Source organism: Tetrao urogallus (assembly GCF_951394365.1).
Source record: "Tetrao urogallus genome assembly, chromosome: 15".
Classification (NCBI taxonomy): Eukaryota; Metazoa; Chordata; class Aves; order Galliformes; family Phasianidae; genus Tetrao; species Tetrao urogallus.
The window spans coordinates 827,378-852,946 of NC_136828.1; the positions used below are offsets into that span (position 1 = coordinate 827,378).

Here is a 25,569-nt window from a genome sequence, read left to right on the forward strand (position 1 = left end):
AGACACTTCAGCTGAGAAGCCACCACGTCCAACTCACCTGAACTGAAATTATGGTCACTCCATTCTCTTGGCAGAGATAACATGGCACAGGAGGGCAGTTTTACACTCACTGGAAAATGTAGGAATACAACTTCTTCACATAAAGAGAATCCTCTGCTTAGGGGAAGTTATTACACTGTACTACAAATACTTAAATATTAAAAATATTTGAATATTCAGACCAACACTGAAGAGCATAACAGCATTCCTGTATTGTGGAGAACATGAAATGTTATCTCCCTCCCCAAAAATAAGCCTAACTAGCCCACCCTCATTGCATTCCCTAACTCCCCAGGGGTAAGAGATGTTTTCTCATGAGCAACCTCAGGCAGGGTCACATCTCCAAAGCTTTACACTACTGAAGGCCCAAGAACTTTGTGCAACTTTTCCAGTTTCAGATAAAATTCAGTGTTATTCGGCGAGGCCACCGATTAGTTTATAAGAGCACACATCTACAGCACACAGTGAAGTAGCAAAATACAGAGGTTTATTGACAAGTGCATGATTCATCATTTGATTTCAAATCATTTCTGTGGCAGAGAAAGGCTCTCAACAGGTTCACTTGAAGAACTGGAGGCACGGTTTAGACAGCAAACAAAAAAACCATGAAAACAAACTAACCAGTGTAAAGGCCCAGTCTGAAGTCTGTTTAAAAGACAGGCACTGTAGCCAATGCACTAAGAGATGACAGACCTAAGCTCAGTATTAGAGACAACGTCAACTGTACCAGATCTTTCAATGCAGAAAGCAGCTTCTGGTTGAGGTTTTTTTTTTTTTTTTTTTTTTTAATTTAGTAACCTCTTAAAATCTTGTCAGGTATGGACCAAGGTGTTGAAACAGAAATGACTGAAGCTCAGCCAGAGGCATAGCAGCATAGACTTGAGAAAAGCTGCTAAGAAATACATGTTTGGAAGTAGCATAAATGCAATATAAGGCTTAAGTTAGAATCCTTGTGCTGTTCTTCAAGGGAGCCAAACAACAGAGAGCCCCAAATCCACGTGAAAGACACAGAAGCTTTGGAACTCCTACTTTCCACATTATTTAGATCCTTCACATTGCCCCATATATTTCACTTTCACAATCTGAAAAGGCAACTAAGTCTTCAAACAGTCATTCACCACTTCTGACAAACTAAGCAGAGCAGACTTTAAACAGAACAGACTAATAAGCACCATAATCAAGAGTGTTTTTTAGCACCTGACCCAGAAAGTTCCCTCTAAACAGCAGCGATTTTCAGGGAACCTGGGCTAGAACAGCAGTGGATATATGCAGATAAGGCCACTTGTTCTTTGGTGTACCTGAACAACTCCTGTTTTCAAATGTCAAATTTAAAAAGTCACTACTAAATACATTGGACTGTCTAAGCACTTAACGTTGACATTCAAATACAAAAGCTCTGAATATGACCAGGAGCCCATTCAGAGAAACAACGGTGGGAGCAACCCCCCCCCCCATCCTCTTGTTCAATAAATGCACATTTTCCAAACATGACTTAAGAAAGCCAGCATAAACAAAAGGGCTGTATTGTCTTTGCTTCTCCAACTAGGATAGTCTACAGTATGACTCAAAACAACTACAATCATGGTTTGGGAAGAATTCAAATAGCTTTCTTCCTTAGCAACAAAAATCCGAGGCAGTCAAAGGCAAACGCGAGGCTGACGGAAGACAAGAGGATTCACTAACAGAGTCAGCACAGGCAAACGAAAAATGCACTGTGGTGAAGACAGCATAACAGTCCTGGTTTCCACAGCATACAAAAGTGAAAAACCAATGCAGAAACTAAGGCATTTCTATACAGGTTGGGTTATCAAAGCCAGCTGGCTAGACATCTCAGCATATTTTCTACAGTAACTGCAGATCACATGTTGTTTCTGTTCAAAGAGTGCTATGAAGCAACTGCTTGCACTCACATCTTTTCCATAAAGTGTGCAAGCACTCAACCGTGATACTTTCACTTAAAGACTTCTAGAAGCACCTACATGAAATGGTACACTGGACTGGTGTTATCATTTAGCTAGAGCTACTCATAGTAATCAGCAGATTACTGAAGGCAGAAGAAAGGCCAGAATGCTCTGGGGAGGGGAAAAAAAATAAATCAAGATATCTATTAACATACGGTGATTTATGAGAGTATAAAAGAGACCTTCAGCATGTTTTGCACTCATATCAGCAATCACATGCTGTGAAGCAAGAAAGGAAAGAGAACCAAAGACTAAAGTCTCTCAAGAACACGGCAGCACTAGTTGTTCCAGTGGAACTATTTACATTAAAGTGACTGCAAGTCAACTCACACTATGAAGCTGTCTCCCACTGCCAAGAAAAAAGCTCAGCCTACCTGCTCTGCTTCAAAATATTCCAGATGTGACCTCCAGGTCTATACCCATTCACAACGTCTTACATGTTGACCATACAGAGAAGCCTAGTTCCACAAGTGTGTCCTGAGCCACTCCCAGCCCAATGAACTCTCCACAAAGTAGCACTGCTCTTTCACAAAGTTACACTAATGTTCCCCTCCACCACCCACCTAGGCAGTCCCTTACTCCTGTCTTCCACAAGGCATCCCTTCCCTCCCTCAGCCCTCCCTCCCCAGATCACCAGTTTTCTTTTCCACACGCTTTAGCACAACCCTCATCCATCAGCCTAAGGATCTATCCACAAACAATACCCTGAAAACTGACCTTGCAACCACAGACCAGACTTTCTGTGCAGACTCCGTTAGTGAAAGCGAACAGATGACCCTAATAGAATGCAATGCTAGATTTTCCACCCGGGGGATTGAGAACTTTGTTGTGTGAGCGTGGCCTCGGCCCTAATCTGGGCTCATGATTGTCTATCTTGGGTTCTGGCTCCTTGCATCGCTCCTCTTTGCCCACATCTTTTTTCTCGCCACCATCTTGCAGCTGTGGTTTGTTATTTTCTGCAGCTGAATAAAAAGAAAAAAAAGGATCAGACCAACTTGCACACTGTAGTGAATGAAGCACTTTTTGTATGTGTCATCCTGAGAAAATTCTTCCCAATGTCTCCCACCCACAGCACACCAAGGACATGGTTTATACCTATTCATTTTTACTGAAGGAAACAGATTCCAGGAAAGAATTTCACTTTGTAGTAGTTTCCTTCCTTAAGCAGTCTCTCTAGGAAAGATATGTAGGCTAAGCAATTCAGAATTATTTTGGCACTTTCAGGCAATTAAGAGATGCAACATACCAAGCAATTCTGTCATATCAAGCTTGAAAACCACGCACTCATCATTCCTTAACTATAATTAGCAGAGCAACAGCTCATTTTGTCAGTCAGTTATTTGTTGTTCACTGCTAGAGGATGCCTAGATTACACACTTGTAGGAGATGGCAAAGGAGAAAGAATCTTTTAGGGTGTTTTATAAATATGCAGATGTATCTGTATGTACAGTACCAATACAGCACCAAGCGAAGTAGGTACTCACACTGCACACACTATCAAGACTCATGCATGTGCTGTTCTCCTCAATAAGAGGAAGAGGACAATTTCCCTGAAGTCATGACTCAGTTTCTGACTGAGAAGGAAATCCCCTCTGCAATATTACGCTAACCTCTGGTGTTAGACTTGTGTTGTTAAGAGGAAGCACAAGAAGCCACCCCTCACAGCACACATTCTCAAAAACAACAGTTTCTCTTGCTGACCTTCTGGCTTCTTTGGTGTTTCATCTTCCTTCAAGACGATGTGATCCTGCAATGAAACCAAAAGCAACCTCAGTATACCACTGTTCTCAAACAGTACCTCAAACAGAACAGAAGGCTTCAGAAGGCTTTGCTTTGTTTCTGACCAAAGTTCACTTGTTTATTGTGGTAAGAGCCGATAGCCGCAGACACTGCGCACAGCCCTTCATCCCCCCACCTCTGTGTAATCCCAAAAGCACTACTAGAATTAAACTCTCAAAGTTAACTTCTACATTACATTCAGGTGCACATCTCAGACAATTCACTGAAACAAGGGAAAACATTACATTAACTCTTCAGATGCTTAAAACCTGCTGACAGACAGCTCAGCCCAAAAGCCAAGAATTGCCCCTGTTCACTGCAGGAGCATTAGAATAGATGGCCTTTAAGGGTCTCTTCCAACTCAAATGATTCTATGATTCCAGTCACCACACCTGAAAATACCTAATATCACTTCAGAGAAGTCAATTCTTAACCCAGAGCAGCTAGAACACGAGCAGCCCTGCAGCACTCGCACCGATAAGCAGCAGCTCCTGATGCAGGTAGGCATCAACAGCGACCCAAACAGGACAGTAATTAAAGGCTTTTGAGACCACTTTCCCAATAACATTAATTGATCATCAGAAACACACAACAATACTTCAGAAAAGTTTCCCTTTTATCCCCACCCACAAAAGCTCATTTGCTACAATCCTTGCAAGTTGCAATCTCCTGTATTTCCCATCATATCAATGCTGTAGCTAAACTCATAGGAGTTTCCAAAGGTCCATCCTCCATTTAGACAGGAATTCATGAGAATTAAAATGTCACATTTGAAAAAAGCTGAGAGGAGTCATAGAGCAGCCCCACAAAGGGTACAGAGGAACAGAAAGCACTTTCCTACTCCGGCAGCACTACTCCCAGCACAGCCTAGATTCCACAGCCTTTCTTTTCTTCCTCCCTTGTCACCCAATGCCTCCCAAATAAACTAGAGATCTCACCATCAAAAGTTAGCTAAGAGCCCACAACCAGCACCTCCAAATTTAACGGGGAAAGTAGAGAAAATTAAATTGGTGCAATCTTTCCTTCCTAAGGTTCCAGGAAAAATGAGACTGCTCATACATTCCCATCATTAGGAGTGTCAGCTGCACAGCACGTACCTGACATATCAGAACCACTGAAACACAGCAATCACTCCTTCAAGAGTGCCAGCTGACAGGAAAGCAGCAGTCGTTAACCCAAACACAGGGCATTTCAACACAAAAGCTGAATATAATTTGCAAAGTTTCCTTTTTTTTTTTTTTTTTATTAATTTTTCAAAACCAGATTCGGTTGCAAGCACAAGCCTCTCCAACTGTTCCATATTGCAGTTTTCAGAGTGACAAACAATAACTGATGTACCAAGACATACATTTGTCTGACCTCACAGAACCACGGCAGATCTGGCACTCAAAGCTGACCTGCAGTTTTCTCGTGTTGGTCACTTAAGCTTAATCTCCTGTTGGAGTTCTTTCACACTGAATGCAGACGCGTGTATTTGGGACAGCAAGGTCACTGCAGCTCACTGATACTCACTGGTTTGCCAGAGCGGGTGTCAACATCACCTCTGCCAAACTGCAGAATAAAGAGAAAAATCTCCTACCCTTCTTAAAAGATCTCTCAGCTGTGTGCCATGAGAGCTCCAGCCAAACCTCACCTAAAACCAAACGATTCAGAAGCACTTTTTTCTTAACGCAGTTATTAACAGCAATTAACAGTTGTATCACAAACTGGAAGCACCCTGAGAACCAACACACCACAGATAAACTATTAAAAGAGATTTCAGGACTAAGTGTCTAATCTGAAGTTACCCCATGCATCATTTAGGTTTGTCACCTCAAGAACAACAGGCACTGCTGTATGGCTGAGCAGACACCAGGGTGACTGAGCTGCCAGCTCCTTGCTCCAGTGAGAGCCAAACCAGTACCTTAGGCTTGTTTGGGTGTGCTCGCACAACGTTGGTAGAGACTGGAGAGCCAAAGATATCACTTGTCTTCCCACCAGGTGGATTCATACGTGGACGAGGCTGAGCAGTACCAGAATCCTCAAAAATACCACTTTCTTTTCCCCCTGAAAAACAGTTGGTTTTGGTTTTTTTTCCACATGATTTAGTTTTACCAAGCTATTAAAAAAAAGTAACAATTCAAAGACTTCTGGAATCTTACTAGCTAGAGACTGATTTTCTCTTACCTGAAGATACTGTTTGAAATCCTTTGTTACAAGGATTCAATAGAGATCTCAGATTCCCAGCTGTACTCATGGCAGCTAGCTGACAACAGAGCTCTAGAATAGAATCAGCTTCCTTTCATCACTTCCTAGGCCTCAACTCAGAAAGAATTAGCCTTGATGTGCTAAAAAGCCTATGAATATGTAAGTCACTGAAATATTCATACCTTCATGCATGAGAATAGATCTAGAGCTCAGGCTCACTCATGATGTGAAAACATGACATCAGACAACAGCACTCCACAGCACAAACCCAGCTCTGCTCTGCAATTCAGAGCCCAGCCATGCTGTGGGAGTGGCTGCCCTTACCTGGAGGGTTTGTTCTTTTCGGAAGATTCTGTGGTTCTTCTGATGCTCCAAAGATATTGGAAGCCATTCGGTGCGGCTTGCTGGAAGAAGAAACTTCTTCTGCACTTCCGAAGAGATTACTGGACCCTCCTCCAGGGGGCTTCAGTACCCTGCAGCACGGGAGGAGGGAAACAAGAGATGAATGCCTGTTTGGAAACGTATTTGATGCCCTCCTCCACATTCTCCCTTGCATGCCACCATTAATTACACTGATTTGAATTTACTTCAGACAAATCCAAGTCCACGAAATATCTACTTTTCAGCAGATGTCCCGATAAAATATTCTCAGGTTTCACATAAGCACTGCCCACCTCCTCGGCCGGTACCTGAGATGGTCCCAGCAGTAGCACCAGAGCAAACTGCTGTGCTGCCAGACACAAATGGGATGAAGACACAAACCAGGGTCAGAAATCTTCTCTCGAAAATAAGCCCTTAATTACAGCACTGGACTTTCTGCTGAGCTTCATTTATTGACTTTGCATCTCATGCGGTTCAAACAAATTTTTACAAGTAAAAGTTAGACAAACAGAGTCAGGCATCACTGCTGAAAATGTTCTAGTTTCAGCCATCAGGTGTGACATGAAGTGCTGCAGAGTTGACAACAGAAAGGAAGATGCAAGAAGATAAATTTTCAGTTGTTGATGCAAAACCATTGAGATCAAAGATCTACACTACAGGTATAGCAAATAGACCCTATTAAAATTGAAGATTATATTAGAAATTGACTGACTTACTGAAATCCACCAGAAGTCATGCTTGCCATTAAATAAACCTACAGCTACTTACAATGCCCTGTTGAACACTTTGTCCTGTCCTGAAGGAGAACGGAACCATTACCTGGGAGCAGTGCAAGTGGAATTGATTGGAAAATCCACAGAAAAAGCAATGCAACGCCAACGCAGGCATTGAAAACCACTTTCACACTTGTATCTATTCAATCAATTACCTGCAATCTTAGTAGCTGAGCAAAACTAGCAGCTCAATTACACCTCTTCTAATCCAACACCTGACCTGGAGCCTAACAAACCTTTCCTTTTATACAAAGAGAGCATAATAAATTACAGGATCTTTAACACCACCCCTCTAGATGAAGAGAATTCAAATGTCAGTGAATTAACAATGCAATACAGCACAACACTCCACCATCTGCAGCAGAGACCAGCCAGTGCAGGTCAGACATCAGCTGTAAGAAGGGGCTCCTCTCAGCCAACATCTTTTATTAAGATTTAATCCCACAGAAGCTGAGATATCAGGCTGCCCCATCAGGAAATGGGCTCTGTCAGCACATCAGGATGCAGAAAGCAGTTCTGCTCTCTTTGTGAGGAGGGAGACAGCAGTTCCCATTTTGGTCTGGGAGTAGTTTATAAAGTCAGAAGCAACCTCAGAAGGATCTTGCCTTTACTGGCCAATTCCAGCACTCCAGCCCTTAGCTGGCTGGCTTCCACAAACCTCTTGAGTTTAAGGAAGCAAGTAAAAGCTGTGCAGACAGGACCCGAGCAGAAGCTGATGTACAGTTTAGTGTTCAACACGCTATGGATCTAACTACACTACAGGCCTTCCATATACTTCAGAAGACCTAAAATTGCTATTAAAGCATACATCACAGGAGCAAGTTACACGTTCCATCATTCACAACAGTCTAGAAAATGTAAGAAGCACTTTCAGTACTTAAATTTGGGAGATGGAATGGACAAAAGGAACCAGAACAAACAAGACAAGTTTGAGAAGGGGCTCTGCTTAAAGCAGTAAGCCTGCTGCTACCCTCACAGAATTGGGGCGATTTCTGACTTCCAATCACTTCAGCTGTTTTTATGCATTTACTCTTATCCGAGCTCTAGCTGTACTAATCTGAGTATGCTACCACAGAGGCTGAAAGGAAGAGAGAAGCACTTTAAGCAGATGGAAATTAAGCACCCCCAGTTAACTGGAAGTCTGTCAATTCATCTCAAGCAGCCAAACTACGAACCTACCCTGTATGTATAAAAGCCTCTACTAATTGCTTTGTTCTCTCCTAGCAGGCTTGAAGAATTTTAATCAGGTCTTGTAGGCTTTTTTTCTACGTTCAAACACTGAATTTGAACATTCTTTCCCAAGTAAGCCTTTCAGACAAGCTATGGAAGGAGCTCCAGGGCTTATCCATTACCTCAAGTCTCTGCCTACCCACCCATATATTTATATAAATCACACACCTACAGTTACATACATCTGGAAGTTGAACACTGAAGCCCTACTGGTTCTCAGACAGTTCTATTAAAGAAGGTAAAAGAGAAGAGCTGCATTCCACACCAGAGACTACCTCTATGCCAACGAGCAGAAGGCAAACACCAAGGTGTGGAACAACGAGCTATGAAGCAAAGATCAGAAAGCTGCTGGTCAGCTTCTGCTCGTGGGTCACTGCAGGCTCCTTGCTCACTGAACAGCTCACCTGTCCTACAAACAAACAGCAGGCTTCAGAGCACTCATGCTATTGCTCCGGAAGCCCTGCAGCACGCTGCAGTGATGCTGGTGGGGAGGAGGGCAGAACGTGCAGCGCGCTGTTGTGTTAGCAAGGCTAACAGTTAGGACAGCATTCAATATCTTCAGCACAGCAGTTTGGAAGCTGCTCACACACCAGATGAGAATCACAAAAATGACAAAAGGAGTGAAAAGCAACAGAAAGGATCGAACACCTCGTCCCATATGGGACAGGCTGAGAGCTGGGGCTGTGCAGCATGGAGAAGGCTGCAAGGAGCGCTGAGAGCAGCCTTCAATATCTAAAGGGAGACTGTAAGAAAGAAGGGACAGACCCTTCGGCAGGGACTGCTGTGCCAGGACGAGGGGAAACGATTTCAAACTAAGAGAAGGAAGATAAGACACAAGGAAGAAGTTTGTTACAACACGGGCAGTGAAGCAGTGGCACGGGGCGCCCAGAGAGGCAGCGGGCGCTGCTCCATCCCTGCAAACACCCGAGGTCAGCCTGCGGGGCTCTGAGCACCGGCGGAGCTGCAGGCGTCCCTGTTCATAGCAGGGGAGCGGGACCGGAGGGCTTTGAGGATCATTTCCGACGATTCTACGAACCGACCGCAAGGATCCTCGACCTGGAAGCGCCACGCAGCGAGCAGCGCAGGAGGATCTGATTTACCCACAGACAAAGCTCCGTTCAGAGCCCCGCGGCCGCTCAGGGCGGAGCCCGGCTACCCGCCACGCGGGACAAAGGCGGGCCGGGGAGCAGGGAGCAGCGCCCAGCCCGCAGCCGCGGCGCGTTGCAGCTCCGCGAGGGAACAACGAACCCGCAGCCGCTTCCCCCGACGCGGAGCCGGAGCCCCGGGAGCCCCCGGAACGCGGCCGGACCCCCCCTGGCCTCCGCCCCTCGGCGCCGCGCCCCGGCCGAAGCCCCCCGCGCGCCTCCGACCCGCGCCGAGCCCCGGAACCGAGGAGCCCGCACCACCCCGCGGCGCCCGACGGCCCCCAGCCGCCTCACCTGGAGCTGGGCTTGGCCGCCTCGGCCTCGGGGCCCTGGAACATGATGCGAGAGCGCGAGCCGCGCGGCGCTCCTCCTCGGCCGCCTGGGGAGCAGGTAGCGCCCCGCCCCACCCCTTGGTTGGTGATCGCAGCTGTCCATCAAGGCGAGCCGCCTATCGGAGCCGGCCCGCCCCTCCCGGGGTCCCGCCCACCCAGAGCGCCTCGCAGCTGGAGGGAAGCTTGAACGCGGCACGCGCCGGCGCTGGGCCCGGCCGGCTCCCATTGGCAGCTCCGCGTGTCAATCAGGGAACAACGGAGCGAAGAGGAAGGGCGGGGCGAGCGGGGGAGGAGATTTGAAGGGGCGGTGGGGGCCGAACGGCGCCGGGGGTTTTGTGTGGGTGAATCGGAACCGCGGAGTTGCTCAGGTTGGGAAAGACCTTAAAGATCATCGAGTCCAACCGCAACCCGACCATACGCCCTAACTCTCACAACGCACCCCTAAATCACGTCCCTGAGCACCACATCCAAATGGATTTTAAACACGTCCCTGGCAGCCTGTGCTAACCACCCTGTAAAGTTTTTCCTGATATCCAGCCTAAACCTCCCCGGTGAAACTTGAGGCCATTTCCCCTCATCCTGTCACCAGTGAGAAGAGACCAACCCTGCTCTGCTGTTACCACCTTTCAGGTATTGGAAGAGAGCAGCAAGGTCTCCCCTCAGCCTCCTCTTCCCCAGACCAAACAGCCCCAGTTCCTTCAGTCTCTCCTCACAGGCCATATTCTCCAAGCCCTTCACAGCCTTGTTGCCCTTCTTTGGACCTGCTCCAGCACCTCCGTGTCCTTTCTGTACTGAGATGCCCAAAACTGAACACAGTACCCGAGGTGAGGCCTCGCCAGTGCTGAGTACAGGGCAGGATGACTGCCCTGGTCCTGCTCACCGCATCATTCCTGATCCAAGCCAGGATGCCATTGGCCTTCTTGGCCACCTGGGCACAGTGCTGGCTCACACTCAGCTGACTGTCCATCAGCACACCAAGGTCGCTTTCCCAAAGTTATCGGGAAGAGCTGAAGATTTTTCTTAGCTGGCAGCAGGAAGGAGCAGCTGAGCAAAGCTCACACAGGGCTGTGCCTTCCCAGCACATGGATGGGAGCTGAATCCTCACCTCAGAGAGGGAGAGGAAGCATGGGATGAGGCGGGGGGCATCGTGCTCCCCAAGATGTGCCTCATTTCTTTCCACAGGACTACCCTCGTGCTTTCCGATTGGCTGAAACGTGTATGCAAAAGGAATCACAAATAGGTAAAGTAGCATAGGCTAATTCAGGCTGAAAGGAACTTCAGGAGTCCTCCGGTTGCTGGAAGCAGGGCGAGCCTCCAGCAGCCTCCAAGAGCTCTGCTGAAGCTGCACAGCTGCTGGTGATCCCTTCACTGCCTGGTGGCGGGTTTCCTCCAGAGTTACGTATATAAATACAACAGCACACCTCCATGCTCCAGCTCCTGCTCATCTGTCGTTAGTGAAGATGTATGGGGTGTGTTTGGGTGGGGGAAGAATCAAAATAGACTCTCCCCCTCAATCCTTGTTAGTGGTGACCAGTGTCCTGCACAGGGAGTCAGGACAGAGAAAGCTCTGGTTTGACTCATTTCTGATGTTAACAATATGGAAAGTACTACAGCCCCTAATCAGAACGTTCCCCATCATGACAATCCAGGGAATTCTGGGAGATATGAATGGTAATTATTCACATTGAAAACAGATTAAATAAGAAATCTGATAGGCCATGAACTGCAATGAACACACTGGACATGAGTTAGACCAAGTATTAGTATGTATTTATGCACAAGAATAAAAACAGCTTTACAAGTTGAATTGGAAATTTAAACAGAGGAAGTTTAACAGCTTTTGTATATTATATTAAATAACCAAAACACCTTTTTCCAAAATTGGTAAAGAATAAATAATATAATTTACAATATGGTACAAAAAAATAATCAGTAAGGACAAGCATTCTGCTTTATACATACACTATATAGGTATATTTATAATCTATAAAACAAATTCACATCTCAAACAAGCCAGAAACCTTAGATGATATGGCTTAACTATTATTAAAAGAAACAGCATTAAATTTTGCTGCCAGAACCATAAGCTCTAAAGCAGTTATCATGTCTCAATAATTAATGATAACTTATCGCCGTAGTGCTTGCCAAGGTTTCACTTAGTTAACATTTACAAATTGTTTTGAAATTAAGAGATTCAAAGGTTTGAAAAAGTTAAAAAAAAAAAAAAAAAAAAAAAAAAAGTGCAGTACTTTCCTTTATAAATGCATCCGAAGTTTGAGAGTAAAAACCAAAATGCAACTTAATCTCCACTCCGGGATCTGAGTCAGTACATGAGATGGTTTGTAAGTTCAGATTTGATCCAGGCTACTTAATTTAGAAATATAAACAGGGGTGTCAAGGAAGGCCTAACAAAGCCATACTAAAAACAATTAGTATTCCTATGCTTAGTAGATTTAGTGATAAAGGCTAAACTAACTGCATGGCTAAGCGGGGTGCAGCACCCAGAAGAAGGAGCTCTGTCAGCACACAGCAGCCGATTCTCTGGGTGCAGAACTGCTTTTCACCAGGCTGTTACGACAGCAAATACTTGGCTGAGCCACTCAGTGCTTCTGCGTTGTACATACAGTCACTAAACCAGCATGGGGCAAACCTAGCAGAGGTTTACAAGTAGAACTAGTAAAAAACTAAAGCCTTACAGCAATTAATACCAGAACTGGAGGTTCTTAGCGTCCGTTTGTCCTCTTCAACTGTCCCAAGTGCAGCAGGCAGCTATTAAGCTAGCAAAGTTATGTTTCACTTGAACAATCCTACCCAAACGTCAGCACAGCTTGCTTGAATGTTTGCTTAAGATAAGCTGGCATTGTTACAAACACAAATCCTCTTACTTCTGTCAGGGAAGCTGCAAAAATTAAAACTGAAACAAAAGTTTTGGCTTTTAGCAGTATGTATGTGCACACACACACGTACATCCACATCCACCCACCAGCTTTTCCCTTAGGCACAAATTGAAGACCGTTGGTATGTAAAGCACATCCACAGAGAAAACAGAAATAAGTCAGAAGTGTGTCTAAGTGACTCTTCATATGGTAAGGTAACGAGTTCTGCATCAATTCAAAATTACCACTATTACTTAAGTTACTGCCAAGTTTTTCCCTGATAAAGCTTTATTGTCCTGAAAGGGCTTAGTTATTAAAATGCTGTTTGCAGAGCACTGCACTTCTGAAGTCAGAAGACAAATATGGAAGGCAGGAGTCTTTAGGAACTTCAGTCCAAAAAGACAGGACCAAGCCGAGATTCTGGTGAAAGAAAGGATGCCAAACTCCGTTTTGTCATCAGAATTTTGAGGCTGATGCTAAACACATTTCTAACCATAGAAGTGTTGGCGCTGAACTGACTTCTGTCATTTCCACTCTGTTATTACTCAGTGATCCAAGTCTACTTGCAAGGGTCCAGCATGTTAAGATGTTCTGATCTCAGAGCACCATTAGCAATAGCCACTGTGTTAACATTCATTCTTTTTCCTCTATGGCAACTGAATGGGCTGAGAAGGGACAGCCTGACAGCTCCCTGCATCAGGAGGCAGAAACTCTTCACAGACCTTGATGAAACGCTCTGCCTTGTGGTGCAGCGACACTGGCACCACTTCTAGGCAATCTAAGAGTCAGAATTAGCACGGTATCCACCTAACCAGTGGCACGGGTTGAGAAGATGCAATGTCTGTCAAGCTATCTACATATGTTACAGACCACCAAGCTGGTCTTTCACAATGCTGAAGTTCAGTTTTTTGTTACAGTACTTGCTTGGAATACATCACATCTCCTGCACGTCCTGTAATCCAGTCCCAGCTACAAGAGGAGCCCTCTGCTTCTGTCCTGCAAGGCTGAAGGGTTTTTGGAGGTACAGCATGTATGATAACCAGCACTACTAACATATGAAGCCAAAGCCAAATAGAGACACTTCGGTAAGACTGAATCAAAGTATAGCTCGACTTTCAGCAAAACTTCACACATTTTGGAGGGAGTGACTCAAGATTCATAGATATTCTCTTCATAACAAGGATGAATGCTCAGAATCACAATCCTCAGCACTCATTCTTCGTTTGAGATTTCAAATGCCAAATTTATGCAATTTCCTGATAATCGCATCACCATTCTCAAACAACACTCCCTAAGGATAATGACAGAAATAAAGAGCAAGGAACGTCCTACACGACCCAGCACAGAAAGCTAGCTCACAAGTATGAAATTCTCAGTTTTTCTAGTCACGACCATCTTCCTGCTACTAATACAGGCCTGACTCCCTGCTGGGAACAACTGCTGATGCTAACATGGTTTTTACACAGGTGCGTAGTTCCTATGCCAGAGAATGTAGCAATCTTATGTGGTGTCTTGGAATGTCATATAAATCTCATGACTTTTTGACTGACATCAGTAAAGTTGCTCTGGGCTGCACAAAAGGTGCCTCAAAACTCGTCACGTTTTCCCTAAACGATAAGAGCATAAGGCAAACTATGGAGCAGTAAACCAAAATCTGTGCGAGCAGGGTAAAATGGGAAAACAGCAAATGCCACCAGTGCATCATGAGCAAGGTTACAAGCAGAAAGTCTCAGTCAAATGCCTTGTAAAAGCATCTAAAGGCAGGCAGGCAGAATTCCATCCACCGAGTATAGTGCAAGTTGGGAAAGTGAACCCCTGATAAATGCCTAAGAAATGGGGAAGTTTTGTTTATTTAGTAACAATATAAAGTTGAGGTTTATATAGGACTGTCCCCTCAGAAAATTTCAGAGAGACTTAAAACAGCCAGAGGACTGGAGAACAGACAAGTGCTAAACAAAGGGGCACAGAAAGGTACTCTCTCTCTAAACTGGCAGGAAAGGAAATAGGAAAAGTCTCCTGAGTTATAAAGGTAGAATTGAAGTAAAAACCAACTGCAAAAAAAATAACTTTAGATTCCTTTCAACCAGCTGGAATCAGGATCTGGGTCTTTCAGATATTGAAAGACTATCAGTAAATGCATAGGGATTTAGCAGTGGGAGTTCCAGATCCATCAGTGCCTGGGAGCAACAGTAAAGAAAAATGATGCCCTGAGGTACTGCAGAGCACCTGGAATTCATAGAACAAGGAGCAGCTAAGGGATTAAGACAGGATCTGACACCTTTTCTCTTCAAGACACAAGACAGATTTCAACAGCTCGAGCATTAAAATATTTTTCATCTATAGATTACATTACTCTTTCCTATTTCCTCTCCTGGGAAAATTCTCGGCGCTTGCTTTTTTTTTTTTTTTTTTTTTTTTTTTTTTTTTTTTTGAGAAAGATAGCAATATATACAGGTTTCCAGCACAGCCAAAACTAATGACAAAGCTTTCGTAGTGATAAACTCTTTTGCAGTGTTTCCTGACATGAAAAGCGACTGCTCCTCACGGAAAGTGGAAAAGCACTTTCCAACCCCTGGGGTGAACTGTGAACATGGTGAACAATCTCAAAGGTGAAGAACGTGAGTGCAGTCAGAAGGATGACTGAGATGTGTGAAGGGCTTTAAAACTAGAGTAAACTCCCCAGGGATCCATGCAATCTGGGAGAAGGGTAAAGCAGAGCTCCCCTACAAAACAAGAAAGCAGGCACGGGCCCCTGCTGGAATGGTCAGAGAAAGACAGGCAGAGAAACATAAAGGTCTATGAAGCATCAGAGAGTTGCAGCATCTTTGAAGAGAGTGCAACACATTTCAGTTTGCCTGCATTCACACACAGAGTGCCAACCAGGACATGTCAAGACACAAAACGTTTTTTTATACCTACCCACCCACTTCATTCTCCACAGCTCCAGTGTGGAATCCAAATCATGGTTATTTTGAGTACTATGCAAAAACAATTCATGTAGGGGAGCTTCTGGCAATGCCCTTTCCTGCTTGAGCTTCTTGCCTCGGCCATTCCAAAGTACAAGTCCAGGACTGTCTCACAAACCTGCCATCTTAATACCACTGATGCAGGGGACACACTATTTCCTGTAATATCATTCCACATTTTCTTGTTCCCAGTATATTGCACATTCCAGGACCTGCAAGCAGTTCTTCAGACCTTTGAAGACAACGCTTCTTTTTCAGAAAGAAGTGCACCAAGACAGGGACAACTGAGCGTCTGCAATCTGCTCTTGCCATGATCCAGCACTGCAAGCTCCAACTTAAGCTGAACAGTCTACACCAGCCTGCTGGTCTCAAACACTCACTGCGAGAGATCCCCAATAGGGGGACCACCACCTCCTCCATCAAACAGAATTTCCCTGCGGGTTGGCTCAGGTATGGACAGTTCCTGGGCAAGGTCATTAAAACGAGATATGTAATCAATGCTGTTTTCATTCATCATGCAAGCCAACTGGGAATCCACCACCTGTAAGAGACATGACAGAAGAGTTACATGTCAGTGGAAATTTCACAGAATAGAAGGGCAAGGGAGGACCTGTGACCACCTTGTCCAACTCCCCTGCTCAAACCAGGTCAACAAGAACAGGCTGCCATCCAGTCAGGTTCTGAGTATCTCCATAGGTGGAGACTCTGTTACCTCTCCAAGCAACCCGTTCCAGTTTCCGACTACCCATAGCAAAGAAGTTTTCTAATGTTTACATGGTCTTTCATGCGTTTCAGTTTTTGCCCACTGTTTCTTGTCTTTCATTCTCAGCCTCCCCTCACATGAAAGATGCTCTTCGTCTCACTTCTTCTGAGTTAGAGAATAGCTCTTAAGTGTGGTTAAATGTAAGCCTCTCAAAAAAAGAAAAAGGCTCTGAACGAGCCTTACCTGCACATCCTTAATTCAGCATGAAGCTGTACCACTAAAGGTGTTGTGCAAAAGCTGTATATATATATATTGCATATAATATGCATAATATATGCATAATATATATATATTGCATTCTATTTAATACCTGCATTTTTTGTAAATAAAACTTGATTCTGCAGGACACTTAATAATAGGCCTTACAGAATCCTCTCATCATTAAAGCTATTTTTAATGACACCTGCTTCCTCTAAAGACTCCCATACAAACCTGCATCTGCCACAACAGCAACAAAACACTGCAGCAGCTTTGGCGTGCCTAAAATTTTGACTTAACCCATTTTCCTCTGAAAGCAGTTTGTAAGATCAAGGGCTGCACTGTCACTTCAAAACCACAAAGAAACTAAAGGCATGCATGCTAACCAACGTGCATACTGTACAGATTCTCAGTTTGCAGAATCTTTGCATTTACACCAGGAAATGGAGCTGTGCATAGACTATGATGCTCAAAGAAACACTGGACCAGCATTAGCTTCCTGCAGCTTCTGGTTACAAAGTTTATATACAATTTCTTTATCCAAATCCAATAGAGGAATGACATTTTCCTTCCCTTGGGACAAGCACTCATGAAGTTACTCTGTACATGTTGTTACACCAAATCAGTGACTGTAAATCATAGGTTAATTAAGATTGGAAAGGACCTGAAGAAATGTCAACAGACCGCACAAAGCAGGGTCACCTAGGAGGACAGATCACCTTATCTGGGGTTTTACCCTCGTTAGTCCTGAGAAGTTCTCAAGGCAGACATTGCACAACCTCTCTGGGTGACCTGTTCCACTGCCTATTTATCCTCAGGGTGATAAAGCTTTCCTTTATAGTTTCTGTAGTCAGAGTCTACCTCTACCTCCTCAAACCAAATATAATTCTACCAATAGAGAGGATAACTACATTTTTGGTAACTTAGCATTAGCCATTTCACACTTCTTCTTTCTGGGCTTATTTGTTTTTTCTACCAGTCCTCCAATTGTAACATAGGTGCACCAATATTTAATCCTTCTCTAATCCTTTGTCTTTTCAACTCCTGTTCTATAAAGTAGGACACACAAAACAGAAGAATTAAAGGGAGGATTAAAACTCCCTCTGTCAAAACAAAGCTATACCCAACAAGGCAAATATGAGCTCTTCCAGCAAAAAGAGCCTGTGTCAAAGTTATCCAAAGCAGTTCCACCAACAGCTCTCACCTGAGACCATTTCGCATCATTCACTGAAGACTGTAAACTTATTTTCTTAAGCTACAGAACAGATATTACAGCATCTTTGTCTTAAGTGCCTCAGGAAGATATGATGGACAAAATGCAGTAACAGTGTGCTAAAAAAGGAAGCCAAACCAGCTGGAAGCGATTTGATTACATACCTCTGCTACGTCTGCCAGAGAGCGCGATACAAAAGAGTCCCGTGAGTTCCCATCCAGAAGGCTAGGTCCCAGCAAGGAGGTGCCACTGGCAGTCCCAACAGGAGTTGGCAACATCTTCCGTCCCTTCTCAGGGGATATGAAACTTGCTAAAAAGAACAGGCACATCAGTAAGACACTGCACAGAAAAGTTTGCCACAACGAGGACAAAGACAAGGGAACTACAAACGAAGGATGACTGTCTCCTCTATCTCCTATAATTATATGTTGCCAGTATGAACACCATCAGCAAAGTGCAGGCTCATTAAGTTTAACTAAAAAAAAAAAAAAAAAAAAAAAACAACCAAAAAAAAACCCCAGGGCGAGCAAACAAACAAAAAAACCACCTTCCCCCAATAAATAAACTCAGTGATCTCATCTCTGAAGCTAGGCTCACCAAGCACACAGCAAAGCCTATTTTCCAGCAGCAGAGCCAAGGGCACCTTTTCATTTTGGCAGAACATCCAAATGTCTCAACCAGCTGATGAGTCAGGCCCCAAGCAGACTCCAAAGAAGTACCAATGAATTATTCACCCAAAGGTATGGGCTTCAATTTAGCAACAGGATTGTTTTAGGAACAGATTTGCAAAGGGAAAGAAAATGCATCCAAGGCAAAAAGAACAACAAAAAAAAACCCCAACAACAACAAAAAAACAAAACAGTAAGGGAAAAATTCCACAAGTGTCCTACTTAACTATCTTCCAAAGGATCACTTCCAATAAACAGAGGTTTCTTCTGTTTTTTGTTTTTTCTCTTTCTTTCTTTTTGTACACATGCATTTCCTCATATACCAATACTCACAAAATAAGCTGCTGAGAGACGAGTCTGTGGAGTCATTGGGGTACCACTGAGGGTCGTGGCTGGGAGAGGCAATCCAGTTCTGCTGAGGACTACTGGATGGGGACGGAAGACTTTTGGAGCTGTCACTGCCATTCAGCTTTGCAGGAGAAAGAGAAACCCCTTCACCTGTAAGCCAACGTGAAGAGTCAGTGGTTCAGTCAATGTGGTGAAGTCAGAGAACACCACAGCAATTTACATGAAAAACAACAAGAAACCACCTACATACATCAGAAAAGACAGGTCAGCCACGCAACGGGTTTTCAAAACACATCTTTGAAAAGTTCAAAAACAGCTTCCCAAAAATTTCTGCTGATGTGCAAGATGACAAGGATTTTTTTTAATTATTGTTTTTAACACTAACAAGACGACCTTAGCTAAACTCAGACTTACTGTATTGACCAGAGCTTATAGCTATTTCAATGATAGAATCACTGATTTGAGTGGCAGGTTCTCCTTGAGAAAGTACATCTTCAGGTGGTCCAGGCAGAGAAATATCCAGGAGAGCAGAAACATTGGGAGGAGAGAGCCGGGTACTGGAAGCCTCTAGTGAAGGAAGTGGAGGAGTGGAAAGACCATTTTGGAGGGGAGTCTTGGTCAGCTCTGACAGGGAAAGGACTGACGTGCCCTGTTACAAGAAGCAGAGTGCAGTGTTCATGAATTTATGGCAGTCCTACATACATCTCTGTAAAAAAAACAACTTAGCTTCTAAACAACAGAATAAAATGATGGAGTTTAAAAGATAGAACAATAACCTAATATATTCTTAATACTTCTTTTAATGATCAAAAATGCCTCAAAATATTCTTCTCACTTAGCTAGAGAAGACTGTTTCCATATCTTGGATATCCACTCATAAGTACAACTCACGTTCTTTATATAAAAAAAGATATCTGCAAGCACAAGCAAATGTTTCTCAGCCCATAACCTACCAAGTCATCAGAAAGAATATTGGTCGGTAACATTCCAAAGAACATTTAATACATCTACAAAACAGAAATAAGCATTGAACTATAATAATAGAATTATTTTCTAGGACCTGCAGGATAGTTTTTAAGAATTAAGTATTACATTTGCCTTTGTACAGACAAAAAAAAAGCCCTGTAGCTGCCTAACGATTATGAAGATTTTAAAAGCCTATCTCCTTACAGCCAGACTTGCCAAAACGAAATCTTCTTTTGTAAGCAATCTTGGTTCTAGTGCCCCTTAGCACAACTGTTTGTGTTTTTTTCTGATGTACATCAGAAAATGAGTAATGTTTTGAAAACCCAACTGGTATTACCAGTTACATACTCGTGTTCCCAGGTAATTGCATACCATTAATAGAGTCTTGCGGGAAGTGCCAAGTCCTGCACCTGGGCAGGAACAAACCCATGCACCAATATATGCTAAGGGCTCACCAGCAGGAAAGCAGCTGTCCAGAGAAGGACGTGGTTTTCTGGTAGAAACCAAGCTGAGCATGAGGCAGCAATATGCCCTCACCACAAAGAAGGCTAATGGTATTCTGGGCTGCATTAGGAAAAGCACTGACAGCACATCAAGGAAGGAGTTCCTTCCCTTCAGCGCTGGTGAGGTCGCACCTCAAGTGCTGCATCTACTTTTGGACTCCTCATTAAAAACTGAGACACAAACATATGGAAGAGAGTCCAGAGAAAGAAGTGGAGCATCTTATAAACATCCTTCCCCTACAGGAAAGCCAGGGAGGGACTTCCATAAGGGCATGCAGCAACCGGACAAGGGGAAATGGTTTTAAACTGGAAGAGGGTAAATTTAGACTAGATATGAGAAAGAAATTCTGAAGGTGAAGGTGGTGAAATGCTGAAACAGGTTGCCCAGCAAGGTTGTGATGCCCCCTCTCTAGAAACACTCAAAGCCAGGCCAGATGGGGCTGTGAGCAACCTGGGCTACAGGGAGGCATCCCTGACTATGGGGGATTGGAACTGGATGATCTTACAGGTCCCTTCCAAGCCAAATCATTCTATGATTCTATAATCTTCCTATGATCTCTCCTACATGGAAAGGAGAGAGCTGGGACTCCAGCTCAGAGAAGAGAAGGCTCAGGGGGAATAATATTAACATACATAAATGCCTGAAGGGAGGGTGCAAAGAGGTCAGAATCATGCACTCTTCAGTGCTGCTCAGTGACAGGACAAGAGGCAAAGGGCATAAACTGAAGCACAGAGACTTCATCTGAATATCAGAAAGCACTCCTTTACTATGAATGATGACTGAGCACTGGCACTGGCTTTTCAGAAAGGCCGCTGAGATACTCATCCTTAGAGATCATCAAAAGTCACCTGGACGTGGTTCTGGGCATCCTGCTCTAAATGGCCCAAGCAGAGCAGGGGGAATCTGGACAATGGGACCTCCAGAGGTCCCTTCCAACCTCAACCATTTCGTGATTCTGTAATATACAGAGTGATTCTGAGAAAAGGAACCAGAACCTAAGACCTCATTCACCACAGATATACCCTTAGTAGGTTCATATCCCCAGCATAAATATATATATATTAAAAACATATATTTAAAAAATAAAATATATAAATATAAATAGAAGTCTGAAGTAGAAGAGGTAGGAAGCTGGCATGGCTGAACAAGGACGTGCTGATCAAACTGAGGAAAAAGATGGAAAGTTACAGGCAGTGGAAGCAGGGATGGGTGGCCTGGGAAGAATAAAGAGATGCTGTCTGGACATGCAGACACAGGACTGGAACGAGGCACAGATGGAACTGAACAAGGGATATCAAAAACTACAAGGAGTTTTACATTATATTGACCAGAAAGACAGAGGAGAGTGCACCCCTTCTGATAAATAACAAGGGAAAACTGGTTTCAGCAGTTATGGAGAGGGCTGAGGTACTCAGTGAGTTCTCTGCCTCAGTCTTTCTTCACTGGCAGTCAGGCTTCCCATACCACTCACATCCTGCAGTCTCAAGGTGAGGCCTGGGGGAGCAAAATCCCTCCCAGACTAAGAGCAGAGGAAGTCTGAAACTGCCTCATGAGACTGAATGTGCACAAGTCTGTGGGACCAGATGACAAGCATCTCAGAGTTCTGGTTAAACTGCCTGATGTGGTTGCCGAGCTGCTCTCCATGCTATCTGAGAAGTCATGGCTGTCAGGTGAAGACTGAAAAACATCACTCCCGTTTTCAAGAAAGGGAGAAAGGAAGACTTGAGAAATGACAGGCTAATGAGCCTTACATCTGTGCCTGGGAGCAGGGAGCTGATTCTCCTGCTATGTTAAGGCACATGAGAGATAAGGAGGTGACCCAAGAGAGCTGGCACAGCTTCACGAAGGGCAGATCATGCCTGACCAATGTGGCGGCTTTCTGTGATGGGGTGACAGCACCAGTGGGCAAAGCAAAGGCAACTGCTGTCGTCTACCTGCACTTGTGCAAGGCCTTTGACATGGTCTCACATGACATCCTTATCTCTAAAGTGAGATGGATCTGAAGGGTGTGCTATTTGGTGGATAACAAATTGGTTGCACGGTGGCAGTCAAAGCGTCGTGGTCAATGGCTGGAGCTAAATGGGCTTTGAGGTCCTTTCCCACCTAAGCCCTTCTATGATTCTACACCCTGACAAATGTGCTTCCTTTCCTTTATACTCTTCAATTAATTTTTATCTTTATTTTTCTGCCTGTACCTGTCACAGGTCATGGACGTCATAGACCCACTGGAGAAGGAAGGTGGGGACAAGATGACAACACTCTTAGCCAGCAAGTATGGCAGCACCTACCTTCTAAGTAACTACATCTTATTGCATCCAGCATCAAGAAATGTGATTTTCTGAAGTGGATGCTGACACAACAATCATGTTTTTAGGCTTAATATTCCTCCCTCAGCAATGTACTGAAACAAGTATTCCTCTTTCAGCAAAGGACTGCTGAAATCTTTCTTTGTGGAGTCTAAAATACACATGTAGTTTATTGCTGAGCAATCATAAACAAGTCAGACTCGTATATCCTTCAGAAGTTAGAGCCTGTCACATTTGTTTTGCATTTTTAGAGAATGGCCTCCAATTAAATTTAAACATTGTTTCTGAATTTCTTTAGATGCTAGATTTTCAACTCTACCAAACACTAATGATGGAATGCAACTATCTGAGAATAAGGGTATCTAGCTAGTAGGAGCAGCGGTGTTTTTAAAACATTACTCCTTTCATACCGCTGTTCTTTTAACACATACTCTACCTGAAAACCATCAGGAACTGTCTCCTGCTCGTGACGTGTTGGTAGGCTGATAAATGGAACTCGACACCCAGAGCCTGAGCCCTAAAAGGAATAGCAGGAATCACATAGGTCACACTTTCACATAAGATGATGGAAATATAGCTAGGGAGATGAGAGAAGTGTGTATCACCATTTATGCATGTTCTTTCTACATACTCTGTCTTTCAAAATGGTCCATCAGCTCCCCAAGAACACGACAAGGACTGACATGCACCAAGGATCTCAGCAAAGGAAACCAGCAATGAGAAATCTGTTTTCATTCCAATTGCATCACAGAAATCCATGTTTTGTCCCCATATTTCTTTTCTGAGTCACTGTCTCTTGAAAAGCTACTGTTTCTTTTTATGTCCAGAGTTCTGGATGGACAACTTGCACAGCGTCACAGATGAAGGCTACTCTATGGGATGGAAATCCATTCAATGCAATGGTGATTTGATCCTTCAGCCCCTGAACACGTGCCACACAGCACAGCCTAGGTTTGCCGTGGTAAGTCACGTCTAATAGCAAGCTACAAGACAAAGGTCACTGGAGACTCATCATTACTACAGCTTTTCACACAATGGAAGGGCAAACTCAAGAGACTCTGACCTCCACAGTGGTGATGGAGCTTCCATTCTGATGTGCAGTCGTCGACTCCTGCCCTGTTACCACTGTGGTCACTCTGTCTGGTGACAGTGGAGATACACCTGACAAACCATCTGCATCCAGGACAGGCACAGGGCTACCAGGGATAATACCAGCACTTTTAGCTGCCAAGTCAATAGCACCTTTGGTGAAACAAACAGAACAAAAAAAAAAAAACACACAAAAAAGACATGTTTCAGGTCTTTCCTTCACGCAATTACCTTGTAGTGTCACTCCTAAAAATAAATAAATTAGTTTTTTAAACATTGGCCAGTAAATGAAAACTTGATTCATGCAAAAAGAATGGTTACTATCTGATCATCTCTATCCATTTTTCCTTCATGATGTATATAATGTTCATTTCAGCTGAACATTTACAATTTTTTGCTCTGCTCCTGTATGTTGTCAGGTATATCAAAACAGTTTAGTTCTCTTTTTTTTTTTTTGTCCTGAAAATTATTACATAGTTGGTTATGCATTTCCTAGAAATTTCCTATGGTTTAACAGAGGAGGCACAGAAACAATAGTTTTACTTTGTTACCTTGCCCCCAGCAGCGATTTAGTCTCAGTATATAAACTTAGGTTACTGCATGAACAACATCATCCAGATCTTTGAAAATCCATGTATACACCTGAATGTCTTCCCATCACAGAGAGTTCTCTAAGCCTCTAAGAGGAACTCACTGCATTATGTCACTAGGCACTCTAGTTATAGGACCATCTTTTGTTACCAGGTGGTTGCTGCTGGGGCTATGCTGGCTTTTTCTTCTTTTTTGCAGAGCTCCCAGTGCCGTGCTCGTACACGACTGAACGAAACTTACAGCAGATGTCACCACCTCTTTCTTTCTTTTTGTAAAGTGGTCTTGCAAAAAACAATCAAACAACCCATCACCCAATTGTTCACCAATTCTAAACCCCTTTCTAGCAAGTTAGACACTGCAAAAAAAACCCAGTCTGGAATTTTCCAGTGACCTCTCCCTTTCTCCAGCCACGAAGTCTGCACGTAAGATGCCATTTACAACATCCCACGTTTTCCTTGACGTCAAAAGGCACTAACCATTCTTACCCAGGAAGAAGAAACCAACAGTGTAACATCACACAGATCGCGACAGACCTTAATTTTCACTGCTTAACAAATGACTTACTGGACAGATGGTTGGTAGCCTGCGTTGGAAGAACTTTGGGCACAATGGGACGCGAGACAGCAGCTTTAGTCAGTGAGGACTGGATTGGCCGAAATGAACCTCTCCCTAAGTGAAAGATTAAATACCAATCAAGCAAATGAGATCTGACATCTTCAAAGCAGGGCACAACAGTTCAGTGGAAGAAAAAAAATACTCATTCCAAGCAGCAGCTAGCTTCCATGAATGCAAACAGCAGACACAGAAACAGACCTAAAGACCAACACAAGCTAACCAGCGCCTTATCACAGAAATGCAACAGCAGGTGCTGCTGTGTAACTGAAGCTGCTCTCGTCGTTTTGAGTGAAGATAACCTCTAAGCTCTGACGTTGATTTTGTGATTGAAGCTGAGATCTGAGACCACCTGTATTACCACTGTACTCAAGAGAAGCACATCGACAAGAAGGAACAAGTAAGTATACTGCTCCACCAACAAGGGCAGCATTTTGTTTACACTGCATGAAACTCAAAGAGCACCCCAGGTACCAGGAAAAGTTTCTTATAAGACCCAGACTAACAATTACATCCCATAGAAAAAAAATTATCTTAGTAATTTATTCCAGTTTTGTCTCCTTGTGAAAAGGTACTGCTTGCTCTCCCCTAATTTCACTGCTGGGAAACGGGGAGAAAAGTGTTGTTTTTTCCAGTCATAGT

General features: G+C 43.9%; 2 protein-coding genes across 2 annotated transcripts in view; both read right to left on the reverse strand.

Annotated features, from left to right (window-relative positions):
- Positions 1-2,777: 2,777 nt before the first annotated feature.
- On the reverse strand, positions 2,778-9,833 carry JPT2 (Jupiter microtubule associated homolog 2; the record flags this gene model as incomplete). Its single annotated transcript, XM_079542822.1, has 5 exons — positions 2,778-2,962; positions 3,702-3,747; positions 5,683-5,825; positions 6,291-6,439; positions 9,790-9,833. The coding sequence occupies 5 exons, from the start codon at positions 9,831-9,833 to the stop codon at positions 2,778-2,780; spliced, it is 567 nt and encodes a 188-aa protein (XP_079398948.1).
- A 6,212-nt stretch (positions 9,834-16,045) lies between these two features.
- CRAMP1 (cramped chromatin regulator homolog 1) overlaps positions 16,046-25,569 on the reverse strand; it is a gene marked incomplete at both ends in the record, with an annotated part of 38,411 nt that continues 28,887 nt past the window's right edge. The window contains 7 exons of the mRNA XM_079542690.1: positions 16,046-16,210; positions 18,008-18,153; positions 18,845-19,009; positions 19,274-19,508; positions 23,072-23,152; positions 23,699-23,877; positions 24,880-24,984. Of these exons, the coding sequence (XP_079398816.1) occupies positions 16,046-16,210; positions 18,008-18,153; positions 18,845-19,009; positions 19,274-19,508; positions 23,072-23,152; positions 23,699-23,877; positions 24,880-24,984 (1,076 nt within the window). The remainder of the gene's footprint in view (positions 16,211-18,007; positions 18,154-18,844; positions 19,010-19,273; positions 19,509-23,071; positions 23,153-23,698; positions 23,878-24,879; positions 24,985-25,569) is intronic.